This window comes from Typopeltis vanoorti, chromosome 5, assembly GCF_054136105.1.
Source record: "Typopeltis vanoorti isolate ZY-2024b chromosome 5, IOZ_Tvanoo_1.0, whole genome shotgun sequence".
NCBI classification, from domain to species: domain Eukaryota; kingdom Metazoa; phylum Arthropoda; class Arachnida; order Uropygi; family Thelyphonidae; genus Typopeltis; species Typopeltis vanoorti.
Window position 1 is genome coordinate 116,291,329 of NC_143553.1, and position 26,639 is coordinate 116,317,967.

The 26,639-nt window shown below is 32.7% G+C and overlaps 1 protein-coding gene across 3 annotated transcripts in view; it reads left to right on the forward strand.

Annotated features, from left to right (window-relative positions):
• The window catches only part of LOC150106743 (hemicentin-2-like), a 487,441-nt gene that overhangs the window by 333,728 nt on the left and 127,074 nt on the right, over nucleotides 1–26,639 (forward strand). For all 3 annotated transcript variants that reach the window (XM_090393310.1, XM_090393308.1, XM_090393309.1), the window contains exons 5-6: nucleotides 8,045–8,329; nucleotides 23,689–23,955. In XM_090393310.1, coding sequence (XP_090249436.1) covers nucleotides 8,045–8,329; nucleotides 23,689–23,955 — 552 coding nt within the window. The remainder of the gene's footprint in view (nucleotides 1–8,044; nucleotides 8,330–23,688; nucleotides 23,956–26,639) is intronic.

A 26,639-nucleotide genomic window follows, 5' to 3' on the forward strand; every position in this document is an offset into this window, starting at 1 on the left:
CCTTATAAGGACTGGCTTAAAGGGGCGAAGCAAGAATGTTTTTCATATTCCCCGTTATCTGTAGAGGACAGTGTAGGGATAAGGTGTTATTGAGCAATTAAAGCTCTGATCATGGCAGGAGGGTAACAACAATAGCCGAGCCTCAGTTAGAACTTCATTGGCTAAAGCATTGCAATCCATTACCCTCCAAGGGTATTGGATTGAATGAATCAATCACCCAACTCTAAATAGCTAATTATATGTAATATACTATACACATATACAAAATATTTTGATTTTAAAAAGGTGTTTAAAACAAATCTTAAATTGTACTAAAAATCTTAAAATGTTATAAACTAAACCTTTTTGGAACTTTCTGTATATTATGTTATAAAGATAAGTTTAAATACATTCGAATTCTTTATTCAATTACACGATTACTGCATTTTCAAGTAATTAAATGTATATTTTCTATTTTTTTAAATACATTAATTTGTTTTAATCAAATGATATGTATATTTATTTATATATTTCAAGAATTAAATAAATAAATTACTAATTAATAAAATGAATTTTATCATTTTAAATTCATTGGTTAGTACTTCTGCCTAAGAAAATAAAGTGAACCAAAGCCCATCTTACTTATATTTGAACTTCCTTATTAGAAACCCTAAAATTCTGCCACTTTTCATACCAAATACATCTTACTTAATTCATCTTTAATTTTCGACAGAATAAAGATAAACTATGCCAGCCAATTTTAAGATCTTACTGTCTGCTTCCGCTGTCATTAAACCCCGAGTTGAAATCTATATCCATTCTTTTATTTATTTATTTTTTTAATATTTTCCTATTCCACTGACATTTATCTTAGCCAATATTCATCTTTTCCTTAGATGGAAAGCCTATTATGTCATCTCATTATCTCAATTGTTTTTACTTCAATCCCGCCCCCCCTAAAAGTTATGAGGAAAAATTCATTAATAATAAACTTTTATCCAATTTTGAAACATATCATAAACTATGTGAACGTAATTGATTACGTTCACATTGTTCACTTACGTCATTTCCTGTACGTAAAGGACATGGATAAATTTAATATCTCTAGATTAGGTACTTTTTTCCCCTCACTAGAAGTTATATAAAAAATATAAAATTAAAATACAAAAAAAAAAAAAAACGAAACTTACAATTTGCTACGATATCCAAATCTTTTATCTATTGACTTGAAGGATAACTAATCTGTTAATTTTATTAGGTTTTAAGTTCGTTTCTCCTTATTTTTCATATTTATTTTTATTCAGATATACAAATGCCATCGGATTTCTTGAGATTCTAGAAATATATAATACTTCCAATAATAGATATATAAAATAATAATTAAAAGACATCTATAGCTTCTTCCATGAGAGGTTTCCAAAATATCCTTCAAAAATTGAGACTTCAGAAGAGCATAATTTGCTTCAGCCCAGAATCTCTCTCTCTCTCTCTCTCTCTGATTCAAACTCGCTTTCTATCCCACAGACATCCCTTTTCAGTTCCCGCATATTCCTCCAATCTAATTCCGCCACCACTATTTATCCGAACTGGCATCCATTTCTACGTTTTTCTGAACAAACCTGTTAGCTCTTCTCTTTATTCGTCATTTTTATTCTCGCTTTTGGAACAATCTCCCTCCATATGTATTCCCTGAAAAATCACAACCTACAGATATTCAAATTTAATGTTAATAAGACTTCTTCTTTCTTTCTTTCTTCAAAAATTTCTTCTAGTTCTCATAGCTGGTGTATTCTAATTCCAAAACCCCTTTTTGTTGGATTTCTATTTCTAGAGGAATAAGCACCATCTCTAAATATAAAGCACAGTTTCTAGATATAAATATAAATTATATTTAAATTTCAATAGTATATTTTTTAAATTAAATTTTTAAAAAGTTGATAAAATATATCCAATCGCAATTTTTATATTTAACTTATAATTAACCGTAATTCATAATATAATAATAATTATTATTATTAACCATATAATTTTTAATCTCTCTCTCTCTCTCTCTCTCTCACACCCCTCCCACACACACACACACACACATGAATGCCGCAGAACATATAAAAACAATGTGTGTGGGGGGAGGGGGAGGAGATTAAGTGATTAAGGGAAAAAAGGAATCCGTTAAAGTGTTTTTCATACAGATGAAAGCTGTAGTATTGGAGAAAACAGGGAAGCTGTTATGAAGAACAGAGGTAAATGGAATGGAAGGGAAGAATGGTTTGACTCTGGACTGTGAACAGATGTTGACTGACAGTTAGTTACTTATAGTTTTGCATGCTTTGAGGTTGGACGGATATTGATGATCAGTTCGGTGGAGTAGTTATGCAATACACAATGCAGAAACAGATCGTCTGTGAGATAGCATTGACGAAATTGTCCCTTTCTGGATAGCATCGAACATTTTAAGCAAGCTTTTTGGTACACTATTCCAAATGTTACATTCCAAATACTATTTTAAGGTCAGGCCGATTTGAAAAATAGGAGTACTATTAGGAGTGGTAAAAGAGAGAAATAGTATCTTGAGAACAAGTCTTTTTTTCCCCTTTTTAATGACGAGGCTTTAGCTATTATTTCAACGTCATATTATTACGTGACACCTCCAAGGAGTTCACAGACTCATCGAGGGAGGGGCACTGTACAGCGAACCGCATCAACTACACCAACGCCATCTACTGCCCACCACCACTAATATTTTTCACAAACAATTACAAACATCCATGCGCACGGAGAGATTCGAGCCCACAGCCTTTTGGGTAGATAGCGGATGCGCTATCCACTCGGCCAACTTTTTTTTTTTTTTTTTTTTTTTTTTTTTTTACCCACCGGCCAACCAGGTCTCCCAATCATTTTTATAATAATTGGCTTATGTATTAACTAAATATCCAGTTCGAAACAGTACACAACTTTTAAATGAAACGAACTAATGATGATATATATGTCCACTCGGTTAGTACTTCGTGATAAGTTTAAGACAAATTAATTGAGATTAGACACTATCTCGCTTTAACTTTTGGTACGAAACCAAACCAAATGTAATCCATGTGACCAGTTCCTGTAACCATGCGCGAACACTGGATGATGCCATGGAAACGTATTCACTATATAACAATCCCATCAACACGTCGTTTTAATTTTTCAGTAATTCTCTGTTTTTCAAAAACAGCTAGACATTGTTTGATGGCTACTTCATTTCTGTTAATGCAAATGTTAAATTAAGAGAAATTGATTTCAAATTAAAATAACTGAGTCTGAGTAAGTCATTCTCGGGTGGATACCACAAAGTTCTTCTGACAGATTTCTCTCTTTCCTTCCCCCCCTTTCTCTTTCCCCCCACAGACAGACGCAAAGCTGAAAACGCATATAATAGACAGTTAAACACTAATTTAACTCGCGACACCGCCGTAACATAATCTATCTTAATATACGAGAAGTTACCCAATCTTTTTTTGCATAATAATTAAACAAAGCCTTAAACAATTTCAATGAATAGTTTACGGCTAAAGAATAATGTCTATAGTCTGAATGCTTTTCAGTATAAGAAAAAAAAAATATATGAAAAGCTGCATATCTTGTTATGAAAGAGTTTATAAAAGCTTCATGGTGAATAACAGGATACATAAATCACTCGAAAGAAGAAAGATTCGCTTTAAAATATTCATTTTCTTTCTTACTTTCTGTAAGCAGCAGGAGTTCCGACCACGTGGAGTGGAGTATGTTTGGTACCGAAATGAAAAACGTTATTAATGCAGTGCCAGCTCGGGTTGTTCTGCTCTTGATATGTTCACAAACCGATTCTACCTAGGGTTCACTGGGCCGAAACTTACAATTAATAAAATGGTTTTTAGTTCATTACCGTGTCTTCGAAAAACACGTGCGATCTCAGCAAAAATGTTTTTTTTTTTTCTCTTGGTAGCAGCTTTGAAAAGAAGTAGACGTTAGAATTTTTAAGAATAAATGGATCGTTAAAATCATTTCCGGTTGGTTTGAGAAAGAAGAATTTCCGAAAAAGGTTCTTAAATTAGCCCGAGGACACAGTGACATATGTGAAATAACTGTCAAGAGAACGAGAGTATACAATTTCGCCTCGTTTGGAAATTTTTTTTGTTGTTGTTCATTTCTTTTTTTTTCGCTTGAAAAGACGACGAAATTGACTATTTTAGTTTAATAATTACAAAGTGATTGTTTGTAGCTGTGCACGAGACAGCTCGAGAATTGACGCGTGAATTGAAGTGAACGAATCACTTTCAGTCCGTTTCGCACGTGAGTTCATGTTTTTCGGTTCGAGTGATGACGTAATGGACTGTTTTATTTTGTTAATTGCAAGTATATTGTTGTAATAAAAGTAGCTGAGTTTAACGCGAATTATTCAAGTAAACTGTAGATTTTGCTTCCATCAGCACATTGTTATAACAATGGCTTCTTTTGAAATAACACGTGATTATATGCATCATGCTGACTAAAATTAAACAATTATTATTCGTGGATCCGAAAAGGTAGCTTCAGTGAGGAAGACATTAAAAGAAAGAAAGATAATTTAAGATTTTCAGAAATAAAATAAATAATAATAATAATAAAAAGAAAAGACATCTTCCGATATTCAGTACTTTTTAAATCTTCGACAAGAATTTCGCCAATGCTTGTATCTCGAGAAAATATTAAGCCCCATGTGGAAATATACGTATTGAATTCTTTCAGCATTTCCATTCTTTCATTGACACCTGCTTACTAAAACAGCATTGGGAATCGATGGATTGCTGCGAAGGCTATGTGTGTAACAACGACGGACTTGCGCACTTCCTTCCTACAAAAGGGCATAGTGCCCAAGTAATTATTCAAATGATCTATTTCGATATCTTGCGTTGAATAGATCAATCTTACACCGAGGATAAAGTAAAAAAGTGTTGGATGTTGAAGTACTTTTGAAATATTTGTAATGTTAACAGTAGTAAGCAACATATTTTTCAGTCTTTTCGGCTACCGAAGTTAATCAAGTATTGAATCCACTTCAGATAGACGTCTCTTTAAAATTTCTTTTTATCAGCCATTTCGATTTCCAAGAATTCTTTCTATTGGATATTTGTGATATGAAAAGTCGATATTGCAGGCTAAATACTGCTTATTATGAAAATTCTTCTATAGCGTGCAATGGTGTGCAGATATTTCTAACATTTTAAGCATTTCAAATGCCATTATTTAGAGACGTATTACGAAACTTCATAAAATTAGCCTTAGTAACTATGGTATCACTTATGATGCTTAATTTTCAATTAAATCAATATATTTTGTGACACAAGGAATAGCAGTATTGCATAACTGGTGTGGATAAGGGAGATTGGTGTAACTACGTACGAATGAATTTTAATTTAAAAAATGTACGTTATTTGATTAACATTACTGTGGAATACAGGTTCAATAAAATTATATGTATTTATAGTAAAGATACGCAGATGACAAGGCATTATTATCAAATACTGAAACAGGACTACAACATCGATTGAACAGATTACTGGGATCCTGTATCAATTATGGAATGAAAATTAACATCAGAAAAATAAAGGTAATGAAAATAGCAAAGAAAGAGGCAAATATGGATATCAGAATAAAAGGGGAAAAATTGAATCAAGTAAAGACATTTAAATATCTAGGAAGCGTTATTAGCAGTGATGGAAGATGTAAAAGTGACATAAAAGCAAGAATAGCGATGGGAAGAGATGCCTTTAATAGAAAATGGAATTTATTCAGAAGTAAAATGGATAGAAACCTAAAGAAAAGACTAATAAAATGTTATGTATGGAGTGTTGCCCTCTATGCAGCTGAAACTTGGACATCAAAGAAAGCAGAAATTAAGATTTTGGAAAGTTTTGAGATGTGGATTTGGAGAAGGATGGAAAAAATCAAATGGACAGATAAAATAACTAATTAAGAGGTCTTAAAAAGAGTAGAAGAAGAAAGAACTTTGTTAAGGAGGATAAAAAGAAGCAAGGGAAACTGGATGGGACATATTCTGAGAGGGAATGGAATCACCAGAGATGCCATCGAAGGAAAAATAGACGGAAAAAGACCCAGAGGAAGAGTAAGGAAAACAATGTTAGATGACATGCTGAATGGAGATAGGTACACAACCTTGAAAGAGAAGGCTCAGAACAGGAGAGAGTGGAAGGAAAGTTTTTGCTACTAAGAGAAGAACCTGTTCAATTGCAGAATACTCAAGAAGAAGAAGAAGAAGAAGTAAGTATGATCCCAAGCCTCTGCAGCTTAGTCGGTATAGACGAAGCCCTTTGGTCGGAAAGATCTGGGTTCGATTCCCCTCAATGACGTGAGGAATCTTTATCTGGTCTCTTTCGACTAAAGGTGAATTAGCCGGCTAACTCACCTTTAGTCGAAAGAAATCCGGAGTTTCTGGGTTTTTTCACCCGAAACTCCGATTTTTGTCCCCCACAACAGGAAAACTGGCCTGTGAACATGCTCATCTACAGACATAGGACAAACCGTGAGGCATAGGGCTGTAGCCACCTTTATCCTCGATACGGTAACTGTTAAATGTAGCAAAAAATCCTCGACACTAAGGTAAAAGAGGAGGAAAGGAATAAGACGAAGATAAGAAGATGTCTAGAGCCCTGTGGAAATGGTTGCTTCCATTTCTCTAAACTGTCCAATGCAAAGCCTTTCTAGGTTCGATTCTTGTATCCCACTAGAGAAACTTTTTTCAAGCCACTATCTAATCGGATTTCAAGTCAGTTGAAATTGAGCACAAACTGATAGAGTTTCCCTTCTCAAAATTATATACATGTAAGGATTTATTAGCAGTTCTTAGGACCACGAGATGGCAGCACTTATGTGCGTAATCTCTTCCCTAAAAGTCTTAATGAGTGATAGCCTCTAGATCAGCCATCAGTGATGGTTGAAAGGCCGAGACCAACTGCCTATAGAACTTCAAAAAGTTATGGTTAATAGAACTTTTCATAACTCCTTTAAGAATAAAAGACGTTATATTATTTTATTTAAAATAGAAACAAAGAATAATGCATACTTGAAGATAATTAATACTGTTTCAATTCAATCAATATAGAATGCACACTGAATCCATTTTGAACATACTAAATCTTACAAAATAGGCTTAAAATGCAATTCAAGACAGTCAGATTTAAAAGTCTCTTAAATATTTCATAAAGCCATCTAATATTTATTGATAACCGTGTTTGACACCTAACATGGAAACGCATAAAGTGAATTGGTGTTAAAGTAATTCAATAAATAATGCTTTGATGAGTTTAAGTGTTTCTATATGAAAAGCCACCAAAACAATCCAAAAATAAAGTCCATATAAATTGGTAATTTATCATTATACGGTATCATTATATGTTTCAAGTAAATTTAAAATCCTGTAACGCCTTTTTATTCCCAGTAGGCTGAAATCATGAGCTCTGACTTACAGAAGCCGGTTTTCAGTTTCCATATTCATCGCCCATAATTGCTAAGAAGAGGTGTTCACCTCTTCTTAGCATTTGTAGGCTTAGCTTTTTTCTCCTGAAAACGCGGGTTGTTTTTTATCGCTGAAAACAAGCCAACAGACCTGGTGAACAGACAAATATACAGACATAAAAATACCCGCTCTTAGGAGTTGCAGAAGAGAAGAGGCATTCCGAATGCATTAAATGAAATGACCCTTAATCAGCGAACTCTATCCATTCTGAGGGATGGAAGGGATGAAAGCAAGGAAGGAATATATTTAAGTTTTATATTATTAAAAAATGGAGATATTGAAATAATATTCGATTCTTATGCCTGCTTACGGTAATGGAAAAATAAAATCTGAACACCAACTAAAAGAAATACATATTTAGCAAATCATTTCATTTGAAGTTGAATTAATTAAAATTACAATACATTAAATGTATGAAATTTAAGTTTTTATTTAGATTTTTAAGTAAAAGTTAATTAAAACAATGAAGTAATTTCAATGTATAAAAATATACATTTATTGTATTTTAAATGAATATATTTGTTTTTCTTGCAGACCCACCGGTTGTGGTTGCCCAACCTTCTGGAGGTATTATTGTAAACGAATCCGATACTGCCATTATTTATTGTTCTTCTGAAGCTAATCCTCGTAATATCACCGACGTAAGGTGGTTTAAAGGAGATGAAGAACTGAAGGAAAAGTACGAACCTTATGATAAAGGATATCCGAATCTAACCATCAAAATTGTTTCTAAAAAAGACAGAGGACTTTATTCTTGTTCTTTGAAGAATGCAATAGGATGGGGAAATGCATCGAACACTGTTGAAATCAACGTTTTATGTGAGTATATTGCTTTAGTTCTTCTAAGAAATAGATTAATAGTCAAAATATAGAAATTACAGATTATATGTTGAATTTACATTATCTGACCATAGACGGCGTTGCTGTAGCGAGTTTTTCCATTTATCAAAATGGGAATTGAGATTAAATGAAAAATCAAATTTCGTCCAATCTTCGGATTAGATAGACAATTAAGCAAAATAAAGTTTTCAAACGATTCATTTGAATTATTTATATCTAATCGATGGAATATTTGATGGAAGAGTTGATGGATTTCAGCGCCATCTATGGCCAGCCTGGTTGGCCGAGTGGTTCGCGTATCCGCTCTCCAGCCAAAAGGCTGCGGATTCGAATCTCGCCGTGGGTATGGATGTTTGTGCTTGTCTTGGAAATAGTAGTGGTGGTGGTGATTGGCGGTAGATGGCGTTGGTAGTTGCCGTGAGTTGGTGGATTGAGTGGGTGAGACAGAGTTTGTAGAGCAGGTGCCCTCCCTCGATGAGTCTTTGGACTCCCTGGAGGTGTCAAATAATAATAATAATAATAATAATATGATATTTGATATTTAGAATCATTACTCAGATTCTACTGTGATTTGAAGTTTAGTTAAATCGGACTATTCCTAGTGGAAGAATTACGCAGAAGGATACAGCGACAAATCACAATATCTCTAGTTCTAATTTGTGATAATGGTTTACGTCACTTTTGAAAAATGTTATTGCAAAACACAACGTTATTAAATTATTGTGTCCGATCATTTCCATACCTGTTCAATACGTTAATACAATTTATAGCAAGTTTGGAATAGTAGAGTGAAATTATTATATGCGTATATTAATTATTATTTCGAAATTAATTTTCATTCTTAATGAGCAGTCTAAATAATAAAAATAAATATTAAGAAAAAAAAGAATTTGAATGAACAAAGTACATCCTCCTGTATAAGTTTATGGAGGTCATATTAACTCAGGAAATTTTATTTTATCAAAAATTTGCCAAGTAGAAAACTAAGTTTAAGTTTAGATTTCACAGATATAATTTCACGCATGTAGTTTTACCGCATGTTCTTCAGAACATTACACACGTTAAGAAGATGAATAATTGTATGCGGATGTATATACAAGGGATCGAATTATATATGAGGTAGACAGCGGTGATAATTCAATTTCTATATGTAATTGAGAAGCAAGTGGATTGATTTTTGGAGCGGAAGCTATTTAGATTTCAGAAGTGTTTATGCATTTTAGGACTTGCAGCAGAAGAAGCAGAATAAAATTTCCATATATTTCCTTTCTCTCTCTCTCTCTCTCTCTCTCTCTCTCTGTGTGTGTGTGTGTGTGTGTGTGTGTGTGTGTGTGTGTGTGTGTGTGTGTGTGTGTGTGTGTGTGTGTGTGTGTGTGTGTGTGTGTGTGTGTGTTTTCTTCTCGTAAAGAACACGGTGATCTTGTGAATTACATTGAAACTAGCTGGCTAGAAGCTCCAAAAGGAGAACCATTAAGTCTATCTCTTGTAATGAATTCGGCTTGTTTGCAGTGAAAAATGACCCCCGTCTCCTGGAGTTCTGTTTCCCCTAGCAACCAACGTAAGCCCCGTTATGGAGTACATTTTTCCTGGAAGCTGTTTATTGGGAAACCTACGCTAAAGACAAAATAATAACAGTTATAGAGAGGTTTCCCTCAGCTGAGTAATAGCTAATTTTCTCTGTTTCTACCAAGATGACTGATAGTACTCCATCTAAGGTTGGTAGTAGTTAAGAAAATTTGGTGTTTTGGAAGAAAGTTGAGCACAATTTTATTTTTATATCTTTGTTAGTAGTGTATGGTGCTCTTTAAGAGAGAATGGCGTAGTTAGAATTCAGAAAATAACTAAGATGTAAAGCTGTTTAAATTGAGCGTTTATGTACATAAAAAAAAGTTGCATTTGTTGTAATGAAATATCCCAGAGAGACTTCGTAAGTATCTGATTCCAGTAACTACCTGATTTATTGGAGAATTATTTTAAACTATTCTTTATTCCACAACGGTTGGAAGTTAAACATGTAAATTATATACCTCAAGGGAAAAATACGCATTAGTAACATGATTTGTGAATATTTAGGTTTGAACGAATGCGTTTCGATCACTGTCTGCATGTTTCTTTGCAAGTAGGGGAAAAAAAAGAGTCATTCTGTGTTTGCAAACGTAAGAATTTCGTTTCAAATATTCATAAGTTTCATTTGATAAGGCACGTATTATGCTATGGTAATATTATTACCACTGTTTGTATGCACTGTTTTATTCCAAGTTAAAAATCTAAATATTATTGTTTCATATGAAGTGAAACTTAAATGGAGATACTGTACATTATGTGCATATCATTTTACGTCATTTTAAATATTATTCGAATAATAATATTCAAATTCCAATTAATTTTCTAACTAGATTACAGGGTGCTCTAGATGCTGCTCATTTTCAGGTTTTGTTTAATTATAAAGTTTAGTAACTTACTTAATCCTAAAGGGTCAAAATATTGGCCTTTACAGATGCTAACAGTCACTCGGAATTTAAAATAATTATGTCTGAATCCTTGGCTACATTTTTTAAAAAAACTCTTAGCTGTTTATTAATAATGGTCATTAGTTAAATTTACTTATTTGAAGATTACTGTATCAAGAATATTTATAAGTTAGAATTGTTAATATTATTTTTTGACATAATTCTTTTGATTCAAACTACAAACAAAGCTTATAACCGTATTTTTACGGTTACAAGGTTCGTTTGTAGCAAATGTTCAAAATGGCCGCCTCGTCCTTGAACGCAGTCACGTGATCTTTTTTATCCAATTGGAGGCAACTCTTCGAAGAATGGAATTATTGTTCTGATTGCTTCAATGATGTTCATCTTCAGTTCATCAGTTGTGTGAGGATTATTTTTATACACCTTACTTTTCAGGTAATCCCATAAGGAAATGTGGACGTGACAAATCTGGCGACCTTGGGGACCAATGTCCTTTAGAAATCAGTCTGTCACCAAAATACATTTGCAAAAATTCCATTATTTCATTTGATGTATAGCAAGTAGCACCATTCAGTTGAAAGCAGCAATCACGTTTTTCAATTTCAAGGAGAGCCACGAAGTGGATGATCATGTCTTGGTAAAGTACGCTATTCACTGTCCTCTCAAAGCTGGGTCCGACAATGCGACGGCGTAATTTTCAAAGAATGCAAGAACGTATCATGGAAAAATCATAAGGATTTTCCGATGACCAAATTTTATTATTTTCGTTATTTACGTATCCACTTAGGTGGAACCACACTTCATCGTCGAAGAAAACATTCCCCAGATCGTGAACTCCATTTTCTTCAACAAATGATCGAAACCATGTACGGTACCCAACACATTTTCCTTATCCAATGGCTTAAATTCCTGAACTAAGTGAATGTAGTGTGGAAAACGTTTTAATCGTTTGGTGGCTCTCCACTGCACTCTTCCATGTCACTGTTTGCATGCAGCTGATTCAGTTTCCCGAAAACGTTTGATTAATCTCGTAATTGTCGAATTTTGAGTAACAACAGAGTCAGAGGTGCCCAAAACCCGACACGTGGCGGATAGATTACACGATAGTGGCCAATAGTCCTAGGGTTCCGCCATCCATCTATAGGCGAGACGAAAAATTAGAATTCAAACACTTCGATGCAACTCAACTTCAACTTTGATGCGCGCGACTTTTAGATCACCCTGTATATTTAAGGTTGTACTTGTCAAGGTTGGCAATCACGTGTTGTTGCTAGTTGATTTCATTTAAATTGAGGATGTCTCTAATATAGTATTGAGCCGAGTCTAATATATTATTGTTATAAAATCACAGTTTAATCATTATTGAAATTCATTTCAAAATTACTTTTATTCAAATTCTATTCCTTAATCTATCAACAGATGGCGTGACTAACATGCAACTACGCGATCTATTACTAGCTCCACTTGCTATAATGAAATAGACCAAATACTGCATGTCGATAGTGGCACATCTTTATATTCTCCGATTCGACTTGCTTGACACCATCAGTAGAATTCCATTTTCTTTTCTGTTTTATCTGCAATTTAGAATGTAGGTCATCTCTCCTACATAGCTTTTATCCCTCAGGTCGTCAGAAAATCGGCTCATTGTCTTTTCCCATCTTTACAAAGCAGCTTCCCCACCCTTCTTCTTTTTTTTTTCATTATAAATGAGGTTACGGCTCGGATATAAGAAGGGAAAGAATTCACCACCACTCTTCGAGTTTTCTACAGGCCAATACCGCCGAGATGAATATAATAGTGCTGAAAGCCACCAGATATTCAAAGCAGGCTATTATTATACATTATAAAGGCAAGAGAAAGTGCCTTTTGATGTATCTTCACACAGTAACTATAGATGTTGTTATGGGAACGCATGAGTGTTGTAACAATGGACGTCTACAACGAGGGGAGCTGTTGAAGTATTGGTCTGACACAGGTAATGTGCGAATATAATAAATGTGGCCCATTACGGATACCCTAAAGGTTGGCACACTGGGGAATCAGTGCAACATCCAATATTTAGCATATTGCGAGTAACTAATCAAATAAAACGTCCATTAAAATACACTAATAATACTACGCCCAAAACGTAATTGTCTCAAAGCTATCCTAGTTGGTAATGTTCAAGTTTGACATAGGAAACCTTTATTATATTGGAGCTGTTTCCCTACAGGACTTATTCCAATGTTTGTTTCGCATTCTATTGTTCATTAGGACTATTTGGGATCCCCTTTGTTCGCTATACATCGAACTAAATCCGTGTGATTAGTATTAGACCAATCAATTCAAATACGGTAAGAATAACGCACGTTAGGTTAACAGTACATTAACATCCTGGAGATGGGATTTGTGGCCATGGAATTAGATTTGAAGTTGCCGTAAAGGGTCACTAAAGCGATGATTTCCAATCTTCGTTTAAATTGGAAAATTTCAATTGACATTTTAATATAAATATAAATTACATTGTAGATCAATTACAATTGTTTTATAGACTACTGTTTACCATGAGGTCATTCATACGAACCAAAAAGAAGTTCTTTACGATAGATTTAGGAGTAAGTGGCACAAATGGCTCCTTCTGAACATGAATCACGAGAACTTTGATTGAACAGAAAAGGACCTTCTCTCATAGCTCTTATGTTTGTTCTTTTTATGTGATCACGAACTTATAAGATAGAAGAGAACATCTTATTTGTCTACCACCGTTTGTTTTTATTCTCTACTTGTCTTTTCATCCCAGAACCACCCAAGAATCACTCTTATCGCCACATTATTATTTAATTCACAAAAAAAAAAAAAAAAAACCGATATCTATTGAAAACAAAGTTCATGTGTGAAAGATAATTCGCACATTTCTGGTAATCTGCATCCCATCCATCACTTTTTTTTTTCACTTTATAATGAAATAATCTACTCACCCGACGATTTTTCCACGTAAACTCATTTCACTTCGCCAAAATAACACATTATTTCAACTATCTTGCAAAAGATATCATCCTTTTTCTTGAAAAGACCTAAGCTCGATTCCGGTCGGAGTACGAAGGAATATTTATACGAGACTTCACGATAAAACAAATTAATTAGCGAATTTCTTTTCTCAACCAGTAATCCTTGCGTTTATATATAACCTTGCGGTTATATATATATATATATATATATATATATATATATATATATATATATATATATATATATATATATATATATATATATATATATATATATATATATATATATATATATATATATATATATATATATATATCATCAGTGAGTAGGCAGACCCTGAAATGCCAAGGTTTAAGCAGTGCAGAGCTTATCAATTTTACCTATGCAAGTTGCATAGGTAAAAATAGGTAAAACCTTGGCATTTCAGGATCTGCCTACTCACTGATGAGACCTCAATGAAGGTTGAAACCGGTCTGGGTAGTGACCCCCACCCATAATGTATAACATTATACATCTCCTAGGAGATGTGTTTTACTTTTATGGGAAATACTAAGGAAAGTGATCAGAACTTAATCCTTCTTTACCACGAGTTGCCTTGGTGTTGCACTACCACCATAAGAGTCTTGAACCACGTTCACACGCAAACTTGGCTTACTTGTCTCTTTGCTTACTTGGGAAAAAGGATTAAAACCAAGATTATAAAATCTTTGTAACTTTAACATATATTATACCGAAGGGGTAAAAAACTTTTCACACACACACACACACACACACACACACATATATATATATATATATATATATAACCTTTCGAAATGAACCCATAGTTCACTTTGTTGCAATCTAAACAAACAGCTACTAACCCCTTTGAGGAAATTATTATTATAATTTTTTCTTTTCTTTTCGATAATGTCTTGAAAATAGCGCGTTGATAGTTTTTTCGACAATGTAATTTTTGCGGAATCTATTGTTTACATTAAATTATTGCCAGCGTGCCCATCTACCTCTGTTGTCAAACCAGACCGAGTCATCTCTACTTAATTCTAATCATTTTCCTAACTACAGCAAGCAAAATATATCTAAACATGCAGAAGTGCTTTAACATCCTTCTTAGAGTTATTTCATATCTAATAAAATTAATCACGGCTTGGTTTCACAATCGCAATATCACAATTGAAAAGCACGTGACTACAATGTTCAATAATGAGAAAGCGATTCCATTAGCTGCAAGAATCTCGTCTGCTTGTTTCTAACAATTAGAATTTCATTTTTAGAAATAACTGAAAATATATTTCAATGACGTCATTCACACCAATAAGCTGTAGTAGCATTTCGAAATGATTTGGATCATATTGTGCGTGTATAAAATGTAATTTGAATTCACACATCCAAATTCTTTTTTTATTATTATTATTTCGTATTCTCCTGTCCGTGTTCTTGCTAATCATCGGAGCTAAAGAGCTCTTAGATGATTAAACTAAAGGCTGAGAGCATTGTGAATGTGACACGAAGTCAGATTACATAAATCTTTTTCAAATAAATATTAAATGCTGTAGCAATGAAATTAATCATCTACTCTCTGGTTTCGTGTGGCATTACAATGAAACTCACAGTACTCGAAGAAAAAAAAAATCAATGATGCTCTTATGGAGGAAGCTAAAACTGAGTTATGTAAAATTCAGAATTAAACTTTTTTTTGTGTGTGCTAAAATATGAAAACTCAATTTTTGTTTTGATTAAAATTAAAAATACATGGATTTATGAATATATATCTTTTATAATTTCAGCGCTATTTGAAGTTTTTTTTTTTTTTTTTGATATTTGAATGTGTGAAAAAATAAGAAAAAGTCACATTTTTGAACGAAGGAAAACATAAGTGAAGGCTGTTGTCATCATCTGATTGACAACTTTGCGTGATGTTTGCCTTTGCTTCTCTAATTTATTAGACTTTATTTCATATATGAAATATATTTTCATATAATATTGGACTACTTTAATTTTTATATGTATATTTTATCTTCAGATTAGTTGTCCTACACGAAGGACATGAATGCCAGTTGAAAATAATGTGTATTGTTATGAGTGTTGATTTAATAAAGTTAATACTGTAGCTTGAATGTAACCCAAAGCAGGGGCGGCTCGTGCATAGGCGCGGAACTGCAGTACCCCCAATTTTTCTCGATATATAAATATATTAATTAATTTATTTATATTTGCTCGTAATATTTATTTTTATCATCAATAATCCTTTACAATTCTCTTATTTTTTAAAAGAAATAATAAAATAAGAAATAATGTAGCAATTAGGAGGGCGAAGGACGCTAGCGGCACTGTGTTTTCCAGTGTCATATTGCTACGCGCGCAAGCATATGCACTTCATAGTGAGATGCGAGCTGTTAGCGTAATGCGGCACTGTCCGTCGCGCAGTTCCACTGTTGTTTATATGCAGTTTGCACCAGTAGTAGAGTGTTCGTAGTGCTTATCTTGTTTACTCCGTCTCTTTAAATATTTGGACATTACAATTAAAGACATAACATTTGTTATAGTCATTTTTAAGTAATTTTGAATTATACCAAACTGTATAATTTTATCCAATATTTTTTCATGTTTAATTTTTTTTTTTAATTTTTACCATAATTTTGATATTTCATCCAAACACGTATACACTGTACTTACAGTGTGTATGTATATTTCGAAAGTTGCAGCACCCCCCACGATTTCAGGCCATGAGCAGCCACTGACCAAAAGCTTTTCTTAAAGTATAATGCAGAATATTATGTAATTTTAAAATATATAATTTTATAGAATTCGATTAGTATTTTGAAATCGTTTAATATTCTTTAAAGATTCTTTAAAGTTAAAAATTATTTTTAGTAAATCATTGAAACACCATATATTTTTCTAAATAGAAGAACAATAAGATGAAGTGTATGAAAAACCTTCTAACTAGAACAGCCAAGTTTATTTATATAATAAATCAAGCATATCTGAATATTGTAGTGATATTCAGATAATTTTTTTAATAACGAGACGAAAAATCAGGTAAGATCGGGAAGGCATTTTGGAGAAGTGACACTAATTTCAAAAGGTCGATATAAAATAAAACCATAAAACAAATTTTGCAAGACAATGGAATTAAATGTTATGACATTTTAAACTATTAGCTTGCCACACACACATACAGCAAAGAAAACCAGGCAGCAATTATTATCTTACATCTAAGGATCTACATGAAAGTTATCTTTCAAAATATTCAAAGTTCAATTTTAGAATTATAATTATGCATTGATTCATCATAATTACGTATAATTATATTTATTTTAATTTTGAAATTAAATTACGTATTTTATTAATTTATAATTTAATGATGATTATATACTTTTAATTCATAAAATTAGTTATGTTATAAATCCAACTAATTCAGTAAAATGAAATATAAGGAAAGATCTTAATTAATTTGTTATTTCTAAACGTTAAAAAAGACCCTCTGTCGTTAACAAAGTAATAATATATATAAAAAAAAATCTTATGTTGTCTTGGGAGATGGACCAAAAAATGCACTACAGGTTGTCTCATCTAAGAACCATGCTATTATGTAAGAAGATATATCAGACTAATGACTTAGCTCAAATTACTTTGTCTAGTAGCGCTGCTACGGTTCTTAATATAAATTTAATGCCACCTGCAAAAAATATTTGATCATAAATGCAATAACACTTTAGCTCACAATGGAGTAGTGAAAGAGCGGACATAAAGGGGCCTCCGTCATTGTGTGTAAAGTCCTTACATTCTAATCACCGTTTGCATGGTAAGCGGCATGTGGCAAGCGAAATTAAGTGAACTAACGTAATATAATTTATTAAATGCACATTCTTACCCATGCTGCAAACCAGAAACAAACAAACGAATCCCATAAACATAGTAATTAATCCACCAAGAAAACTTGCACTACAAGTAGCGTCTATTTTCGTTTCTTTATATTATTTTGATGGCTTTTTTGTGACATGCCCTCATATAACACCTCCGTAATGATAATTATAATTACATCTAAATGCATTTTAATGGATTACACATATATTTAACACTTTTTTTTTCGTTCGTTTTTTTTAAACTTTAATCAAGATGCGAGAAGGTATGTAATTAACATTTAAGCAATTTTTAAACTAGTTTTAATATTCATCGAGAATATGGGGATTGCTTAGGCTTATTCGAGACTCAAAGTCATTAACAGAACTGGGTTAAAAGATATTGGGGATTAGAACTTTTTATTTTATTTTAACGAAGTGAATTGAAAGTGACAGAAATAAACATCGTCTGATTCCAACTAAGCAGAATTCTTCTCTTAATGTGTGTTTTTTATTGCATTTTTTTTTCACTGAAACCTTTTACGAGAATCCTTTTAGGAGCACGCTAACTGAAACGAAAATACATTTGACGTTAAAATAGTATTAAATTTATTGCAATAACGCTATACCCTTAATCAAGCAATGGCGTTTACCCATTTTTTAAAAGAGAAAATTCCAATTAGTTGTCAGCTGACTTAGGTTTCCCAATATTGTTAGATTTCCTTGTTGAAATCTTGCAACAGAATAAAACAATGGAATAGATACATCATCAATCTATTGTTTAATGTTTGTCCATTGTGTTTTACACGTGCTTGCCGATTGCGTCGCTGTGTGTACATTATTGAAGTGTATCTATTGTTGTTTTCCCATAGCGTGTACAACTGTAATAGCTTAAAACCAACGATAAATGAATACACTGGAACATACATAAACAGCAGATATATATATCCAATACTTTGAAGTGCAATAAACAGTCTCATGCATAGATGAGTTAGACAATACTAAAAACTTCGTTTTTCTTGGAAAAATGTATTTAACTTGCATACTGAAAAATAAAGATATTTATCTTTTATATTAACTGCATCTAAATATTTAGTTGCAGTTCATCCTACAAGGGAACTTCAGCTTTAAATGTGAAATAAATCATACCATAGCTGTCCATATGATTCATTTATGTCTTGAACACTTCCTAAAAATGAACCAAACTGCCAAAAATGAACAAACTATGCAGTGGACTTATTCAATATGTATTTCTATTAAGAATGCTCTGAAAACTTCGATACCACTTATAACACTAACTGACTTATAATTCTCCGTGTCATAAATTCGAACGATCTCTGCAATGTTTCATTTGAAGGGATAATTCCTGATGGTAATTACTTTTTCAGAATGCCTTGAGCAGTTTAATTAATCTTTATTTACAGTTAAGCATCACTAAAAGAGATATGTCATCTCTGTCATCATCCTTATCAGTTGTCGGATGTTTTAAAATATTAACACATTCCACCTCCGATAGCCATATCACACTTCTCAACCTGAATTATCCTTGCTTCAATCTTTCTTTTGTCTACATAAACACGTAAAATAGTTATTCCACCAAGTTTGAGTCATTGAAAGGGACATCCGCAGAACTTGTTATGATAGATTGCGTTCTACTCTTTTTAGAAAGTCTTTAGAATTGATGTTAGTATTCCTGTAACTGAAATTGTAACAGCTTTACAGTCTTTAAGGATTTGTTTACAACTAAGTTGTGCTTCTATTTATCATCCGTATCAAATCTCTAATCTTTCCAAAGTATTCGCTTTTGGCCTCTTTCTTTGAGAACTTGACTACTTAATCCAACTGATTTCAACCTTCTTTTACAATTTACGTTTTGGGATAAACTTAAAGACATTTTATTTTACAAAAATTATCCTCAAATATTTCCTATTAATGTTCTTTCATCATTATGCAAATGGCCTCCCAATTTACGCTTTCTAAGTTCTTTTTGCATACCTTCAGTTCACGTGAAATTCAATTTTGCTGCCATTACTTTGATGTTCGTTATGAAATCTGGGTATAATATTAATAAAAATGTACCCCATTTACGCTATTTTGTAGCCAGAGTAAGTGGCAAAAATTTCTAAATCTCAATGTCGCTGCACGTGACATGCGACGTGTTGTCCGCCTGTTTATTATGAGTGTTCTCATTAGAATGTTTTCCCCTCTCAACCCGATCAGTCATCAACGGCTCACTCAATTCTTTGTTCAAAATCCAACCACTTATGAGATATGTGTCAGTAGAATCGACTTTCTTAGAAAGAACTGACTCCCTACAAATTCGCCGCCTTCTTCCTTTATATGACTTCATCTCCTAAATCACTGCCAATTTTCACACTCTAATCCCTTCACACGACGAATTACGTTTATCAAAACAATTCTTCAATTTACGTGATATGTCATTAATTAGTGTCGCTATTGTCTTACTTTCCATAACTTCCCTCAAAGGTTTACTGTTTTGACAGTCACATTTCCAGCCTTTTGCGTTATGAACGTTATGTAATATTTCTTTTAGACATTGTGTATAGACAAATGTGCGACTATTCTTTCTTATTTTCTTGCTTAGCGACATTTCTCGTGAATATTGGAAACAAACTCCGTTTTTCCGTAGCTTTCTTCACTAGAATATTAATTTCAATCGAAGCTTCTATAAATTCTAACTTAAATTCTAACTTTTTTTTTTTTTGAATAACAATTTTCAATTCAGAAATATACAATACTAATTACAGAAATTGGTAAGACTGTGACCTCTCTTTGTACATCAGTAGATTATGCGATTACGTTTATTTAATATTATTAATTTGTAATATATATTATAATTAAGCATTTAAAATTATTACTATTTTATGAAAAAAAATGAGAAAAAAAAGATAAGATAAGATAATTTATTAAAATTTTTACACATTTATAAATAATTTGATAAAATAATAATACACCTTTTATGTAATTTAATAAGATAATTTAATTATGATAGCGACACATTTATTTAGTCGTTGGTTTTACCGGATTGTTTCATTCAGTCCAATACCCTTGGAGGGCAATGGATGGCAATGCTGTAGCTAATGAAGCTCTAACTGAGGCTTGACTATGGCTATTGCTGTTACCTTCCTGCCATGATCAGAGCTTCAATAGCTCAATAACACCTTATCCCTACACTGTCCTCTACAGATAACGGGGAGGATGAAAAGCATTCTTGCTTCGTCCCTTTAAGCCAGTCCTTATAAGGATTTAGATCGTTAAAAAGAGCCGTATTTCAAAGGTTAAACAATTACAAGATCACGATTCACCACGAGAAAGAATACACGAGGATGTAAGAACATAAGTTACCTTAATAACTCTGCTATTAGTATGTTCTTTCTTTTGGATATGTCAGTTACTTTTAATATTATATTGTTCTAGGTGTTTATAAGAACTTTCCAGACCTCCTCCCCTCGTTTATATCTTCTTGTGCGAGATCATGATTCAAATTTGGATCCGAAGATCCATAACATATTTTTTATAACATTATAACATATTTAAAACTTAACCTGAACCCGCCATTTACTCAAAACGTCACTGTCTCTACCCTACCGCACAATCCATCAGTTACACACAACGTCATTTTTTCTGTAAACTGCACCAAGTTTTTTTGGTAAAAAACCCTTGTAACTCCGTATGAGATTGACTACCTTCTATTGAAAAAGCTCATATAAAGATTCCATTAGTGACGACGAGAATTGAACTCATGTCTTTTCCAGTCAAAGGATGTAATGTCTGGTTGTTCTTCGAATTGATTGCGCTTACAGAGGGGCTTTGATTAAATTTTAATTTATTTAGCATTAATTTTAGCTAATAACTAATTATTACAATTATTTTTATAAAATAATAAAGTATATACTGATTATGATAAATGATGTATATTTATTTATTCCGCAAATCCAAAAATAATAAATATATATAAATATGTACGTAGTAAAAATATGGAAAGAAGTTTATCCTGTATTGAATTATATATTTAATATATATATTTTGTATAATGTTTATGTTTGAAAATCTGCGGCGCCAGCACATTATTTAATTACAATGCAACTTGCATCAGTTTTGTGAGTTTCGAATAAAGTTTGTGGAGCTTATGTATAGATGCGATATTAAACTGTACCGTGTTTTCTGGTGGCTAGGATAAAAAAAAAATAGTTTGGAGCCTTTTTAAAATTAAACTTTGTGAAAGAGCCTTCTTAATTTAGTTCTTTTTACCAGATATCCCTTTCGTATCCCTCACGCAGGCCTTGTAATATCGAAATAAAAGCACTCACCTAGGAGTTTGCAATTATTTGAATTAATAAAAATCGATGTCAAAGAATGACGCATTCTAGTAACAAGAAAACTACTCTAGTTTACACAAGGGTATTACAAAAGTTAAGACTTTTCTCACATGTTTTTATAAAACACCACCAAGAACAACAACAAAAAAAATCCCATTTAGAAATGAGATGCAACTGGTGTAAACATACTTCGCTAGGTTTCAAAGAGAAAGAGCCAACAGGGACCAAGAAAAAAGCTTTGTGGTAACACTGGTGTTGAAAAGTGTAAATGGCGAATGTTTTTTTTTTAAATATTTAAACGATTCTTCAATTTTTTTCTTGAAAATATCAGTGGATAATAATTAATGCTATTTATTAATAATCAAGAGTAAATGAAAAGAGAAATTCATTTTGCATTTTTTTAAATACGTCATAATTATGATATTAATTTTTATTCAATTTAATATGTTTAAAATAAAGAATTTGCTAAATAGTTTAAACAAATATGTTTCGGTTCTCTGTCAGCAATTTTACTATTCTGAAAGGGTTAAAAATGAAGATAAAATTTTAGCAGCATTTTGTTATCATAGAAAACTTATTATTTTTATATTGAATTATAATTTCAATAAAAATAACTTGTATTAGCTTAATAAATTGCATTTTACAAACTAGAAGAAATGTCAGCGCAATCTATTGGCTACATAGCGAGCTATCATAGATTTTTCTAAGTACATGGTAAACATCATATAAGAGAGTTTGTCAAGCGTAGACAGATAAAAGAAAGAACTTCTTCGTAGTTTATAATTTTAATCAATAAACAGAATATAAAATGTTGGTTTAAAGTGGTTTAAAAGTTTTTAGTTTCAAATCATGTTATTAGTTTAAATTTCGTTCCGATAACGCATAGTTTAGGATGTCATAATGAAAATTTAATATTATTGTAATTTAATGCATTGAATGTTAGTTTAAAATCAAAATATAAGTAACGATAATATAAATATGAATTACATTGATTATCGTATTTCCAAAACTATCACTCAGAACCATTTTTTGAAACCGATATAGAAAAATATAATAAATTGTGTTATGCTTGACTTCGATAGCAACTTCCACTTAATAAAAACCACATAATCACCAGCCTTTGCTTTCATTACACTTCATATATGATATCTCGTCATAACAGACATTAAATTAAATGGAAATGCAAATATGATTACAAATTTGGGAAATCTTCGAAGAAATGTTACGATATGAATAAAATAACCTCCGGGATTATACGGGTTTGGAGTAGGGGATGCTTGTATGTTCGTGTTGCTTAGTACTTCAAAAATGTGAAGAAAATCTCGGCGATGCTAATAGTATTGAACAGTTTGGGGATCATTTATGACTTGTGCCTTGAACTGTTACCATAGTTACCATTGTCTACGAAAGGTTTCATACACAAGAGCATTTATGAAGTTGATGCTATTTTGAGTTTTATTTTCATAATTAAAAATCATTGGGTTATTTTATTAATCTTCGTTTGTGTTTATTTAAAAATGCTGTAATGTACATCCTAGTGATTTAACCTGTACATTCAACGCAAAATTAACTTGAATTTTAATCCCCATAATTCTTGTCTTGTATGCATTTGTGCTCTCCAAGCGTCACTCCTTCCTTTTAAGTTAGAAACCACTTTGTCTTTTAACCGTAATTTCCATTTTCATTTTCAGATCCGCCTACAGTGAAACCGAGCATTTCTCCAGTGCCTGTGACCGAAGGGAAGAGCGTCTCGCTCTTCTGTGACATGGACGAAGGCAATCCTCAGAACCTACTGCGAGTACGGTGGTTTAAGGACGACGAACTGATGAACGAGACGACGGAGAAGGAGATTATGTGGCTGGATGTGACCAGAAACATCACCGGCAACTATTCCTGCGAGGGAGAAAATGCAGCGGGATGGGGCGAACGATCGGAGCCTAAGAAGGTGGTTGTTAATTGTAAGTAGAAGCCTTCTTGACAGCAATGAAGCGTTTTCTGTTGTTTAAACGGGAAGACAATGACAGGGAGGGACACGAGATGATAAAGGGACAGAAGAATGTGTGTGTGTGTGTGTGTGTGTGTGTGTGTGTGTGTGTGTGTGTGTGTGTGTGTGTGTGTGAGAGAGAGAGAGAGAGAGAGAGAGAGACAGATAGAAGAATGAATGTGAGGAATACACACTGGTAAAAGAGGAAGCAGAGGGGAAAATTGAGAGAAACAGTACGACTTAAAAATGGGAAGAAAGAAGAAAGCAATAATGAGAAGAATGATGGAAATATAAGGAGAGAGAGAGAGAGAAACAAACAAAGATAAAGAAATTAAAATAGAAATACAGAAAAATGATGTACAGCAAGATGATGCTCTACATCTTTACATGCTCTGCAAGGAGAGAGAAGTAAGAAAGGATAGAAAATATAGAAGAAAGAAAGAGAAAATCAATGCGGAGGGAAGGAGAAATCGAGTGCGGGAGAAACAGAGAAAATGCATAAATAAAGAGAAAAGACATTTTTCTCATTTTCTTTCTTTCTGAGTACTTCAATACTAGAGATCCTTCAGTATGTTTTGATTAGGCCAGTCAGACAGACTATTTTTGTTCGCGCAGTTTCTGTTCGAAATAATAAAAGGAAGGGGAAATAAAGCGAAAGGGAAAGTCTCTCTCTCTCTCTCTCTCTCTCTCTCTCTCTATGTTTCTCTGTCCTTTACATTAAAATAAAAAAGTATACTAAATAATAAATAATAGAGACACTTCAAACCGTTTTGGATTCAACATGTTTTACATGAAAATTATATAACAAAATCTATGCCCAAAAAATTATAAACTGCACAAAACCCCACTGCACAAAAATTAGAGAAGCAGTCGATCCAGTAACTGGAGTTTTTTTGAATCTGTGTTGTAGGTGACATCCGCTATGCGATATCACATGTCATTCAAAATCTCTATAAATAAATTACTGCATGATAAACAGAAAACATAAGTGTATAGAAGGTAAGAACAAAGCCCAATATTTAGTGACACGACACTAATGAAATCGCTGATGTGTATTAGATCCAATGCATCACTGAAGAAATAAAGCTGGTAAAATATTTTCTGTGTGTCAATGCAGTTTATCTCTTGGACGCTTACTGATAATGGTTGATATTAGAACGATCATGCAACTAAAAGGCAGGAAAAAGACAGTTCGATAGAAACAAGAGAAGGATTAGGTGCATGGACAAAAAAGAAAAAAAAAGGGCAACCTTGAAAAATCTCACTGCACACGTTAATGTCGCTAGAAATATCAATGACAGTGGAAATAATGAGTCGAGAGCTTCGATTTCTTTTGGTTCAAATCACACGTGATTGTTCTGTCAACTTCAGAGATGGTATAGTTAGTTATATTCGTGGCTGTATAATTGATAACGGAACTTTAATTAAAACGATCACGTGTCCAATACAGATGGTAGAAAGAATGATCGAAGCAGTCGTATAAAATCATCCAAAACCATGAAGAATTAGAATTGCGCACCCACCTGAAAAACATCTGAATGAAAGACCAAATATATATTTATGTATACGAAATTTATACTGCACTGACTTTATTTGAGGCTCCTTTATGAGCATAGACTCTCTCTTTACTTTTGAGTATCCGTTTTCTTTTAGTATTTTTATGAAATTGTATTTTTCTAGTTAGAGATACAGTTTAAGGTTAAGCTTAATAGTCGAAATAGCTTTCCGATCGATGATACTGACTCCAAAATTTGAAAATATTTGACGCCAATGTAATAGAACTTTTTACAAATTTACTTCGTTACTAAAAGAAAGCATATTCAACTGTAACATTGTAATAACAAAGGATGCAAACCAATACTTAGCTGAGTTGAAATGATAGCAAATTAGAAGGAATATCAAGAATACTGTGGAACAGTAAAAAATACAGTCCAGATTATTTTTTTTTATCATACATTGCATCTAACACAGATATTTTGCATGTGGTACACGACGAGCACATATCGCATTCAAATTTGTATCTTATATTAATTTTGCTGATAGAATAAAGTTTAATATTTTAATTATTTAGATTGTGGTTAAACCTCAAAGTAAAGAGTATATTACTTTATCAACGATCACTTCCCCCTCCCCCTAAAAAGGTTTCAAAATAAAAAAAAAAGTCAAAAGTAGACTTAATTCAACTTTTCACTTGCACACTTAACGCCCTCTGGCGTTTGTTCACTCTTTAATGAACTTGCATTAATGAAATAGAAGGCATGAAACCCGGAGGCGTCATGTGGTGCACGAGATGTTGGAGAACTCCATAATTGTTGGAGAACTCCATTGAAACTAAACACTTATTTTCCGGAAAGCAGAACAGCATTCTTGAGTCGATGCTATCTTTTATATTGACGTGGTCGACTTTAGTTTGTAAAGAAAATGAATAGGAACTAAACTCGGGATAATTTCAGCTAACAAAAGCTTTGTTTGGAGTTAAAATAGAAAAAAAAATTAAAATAGTTTCAATTAAAAAATTATATATACGTTGAAAGATTTCTTCGCGCGATGTTATTAACAAAATCGATAACAAAATACGGAGTTGGCAGCTGTTTGATGTTTAGATCAAGGCGATTGACGAATAGCACTTAAAAAAAAAAAATTGAACATCCACTTCCA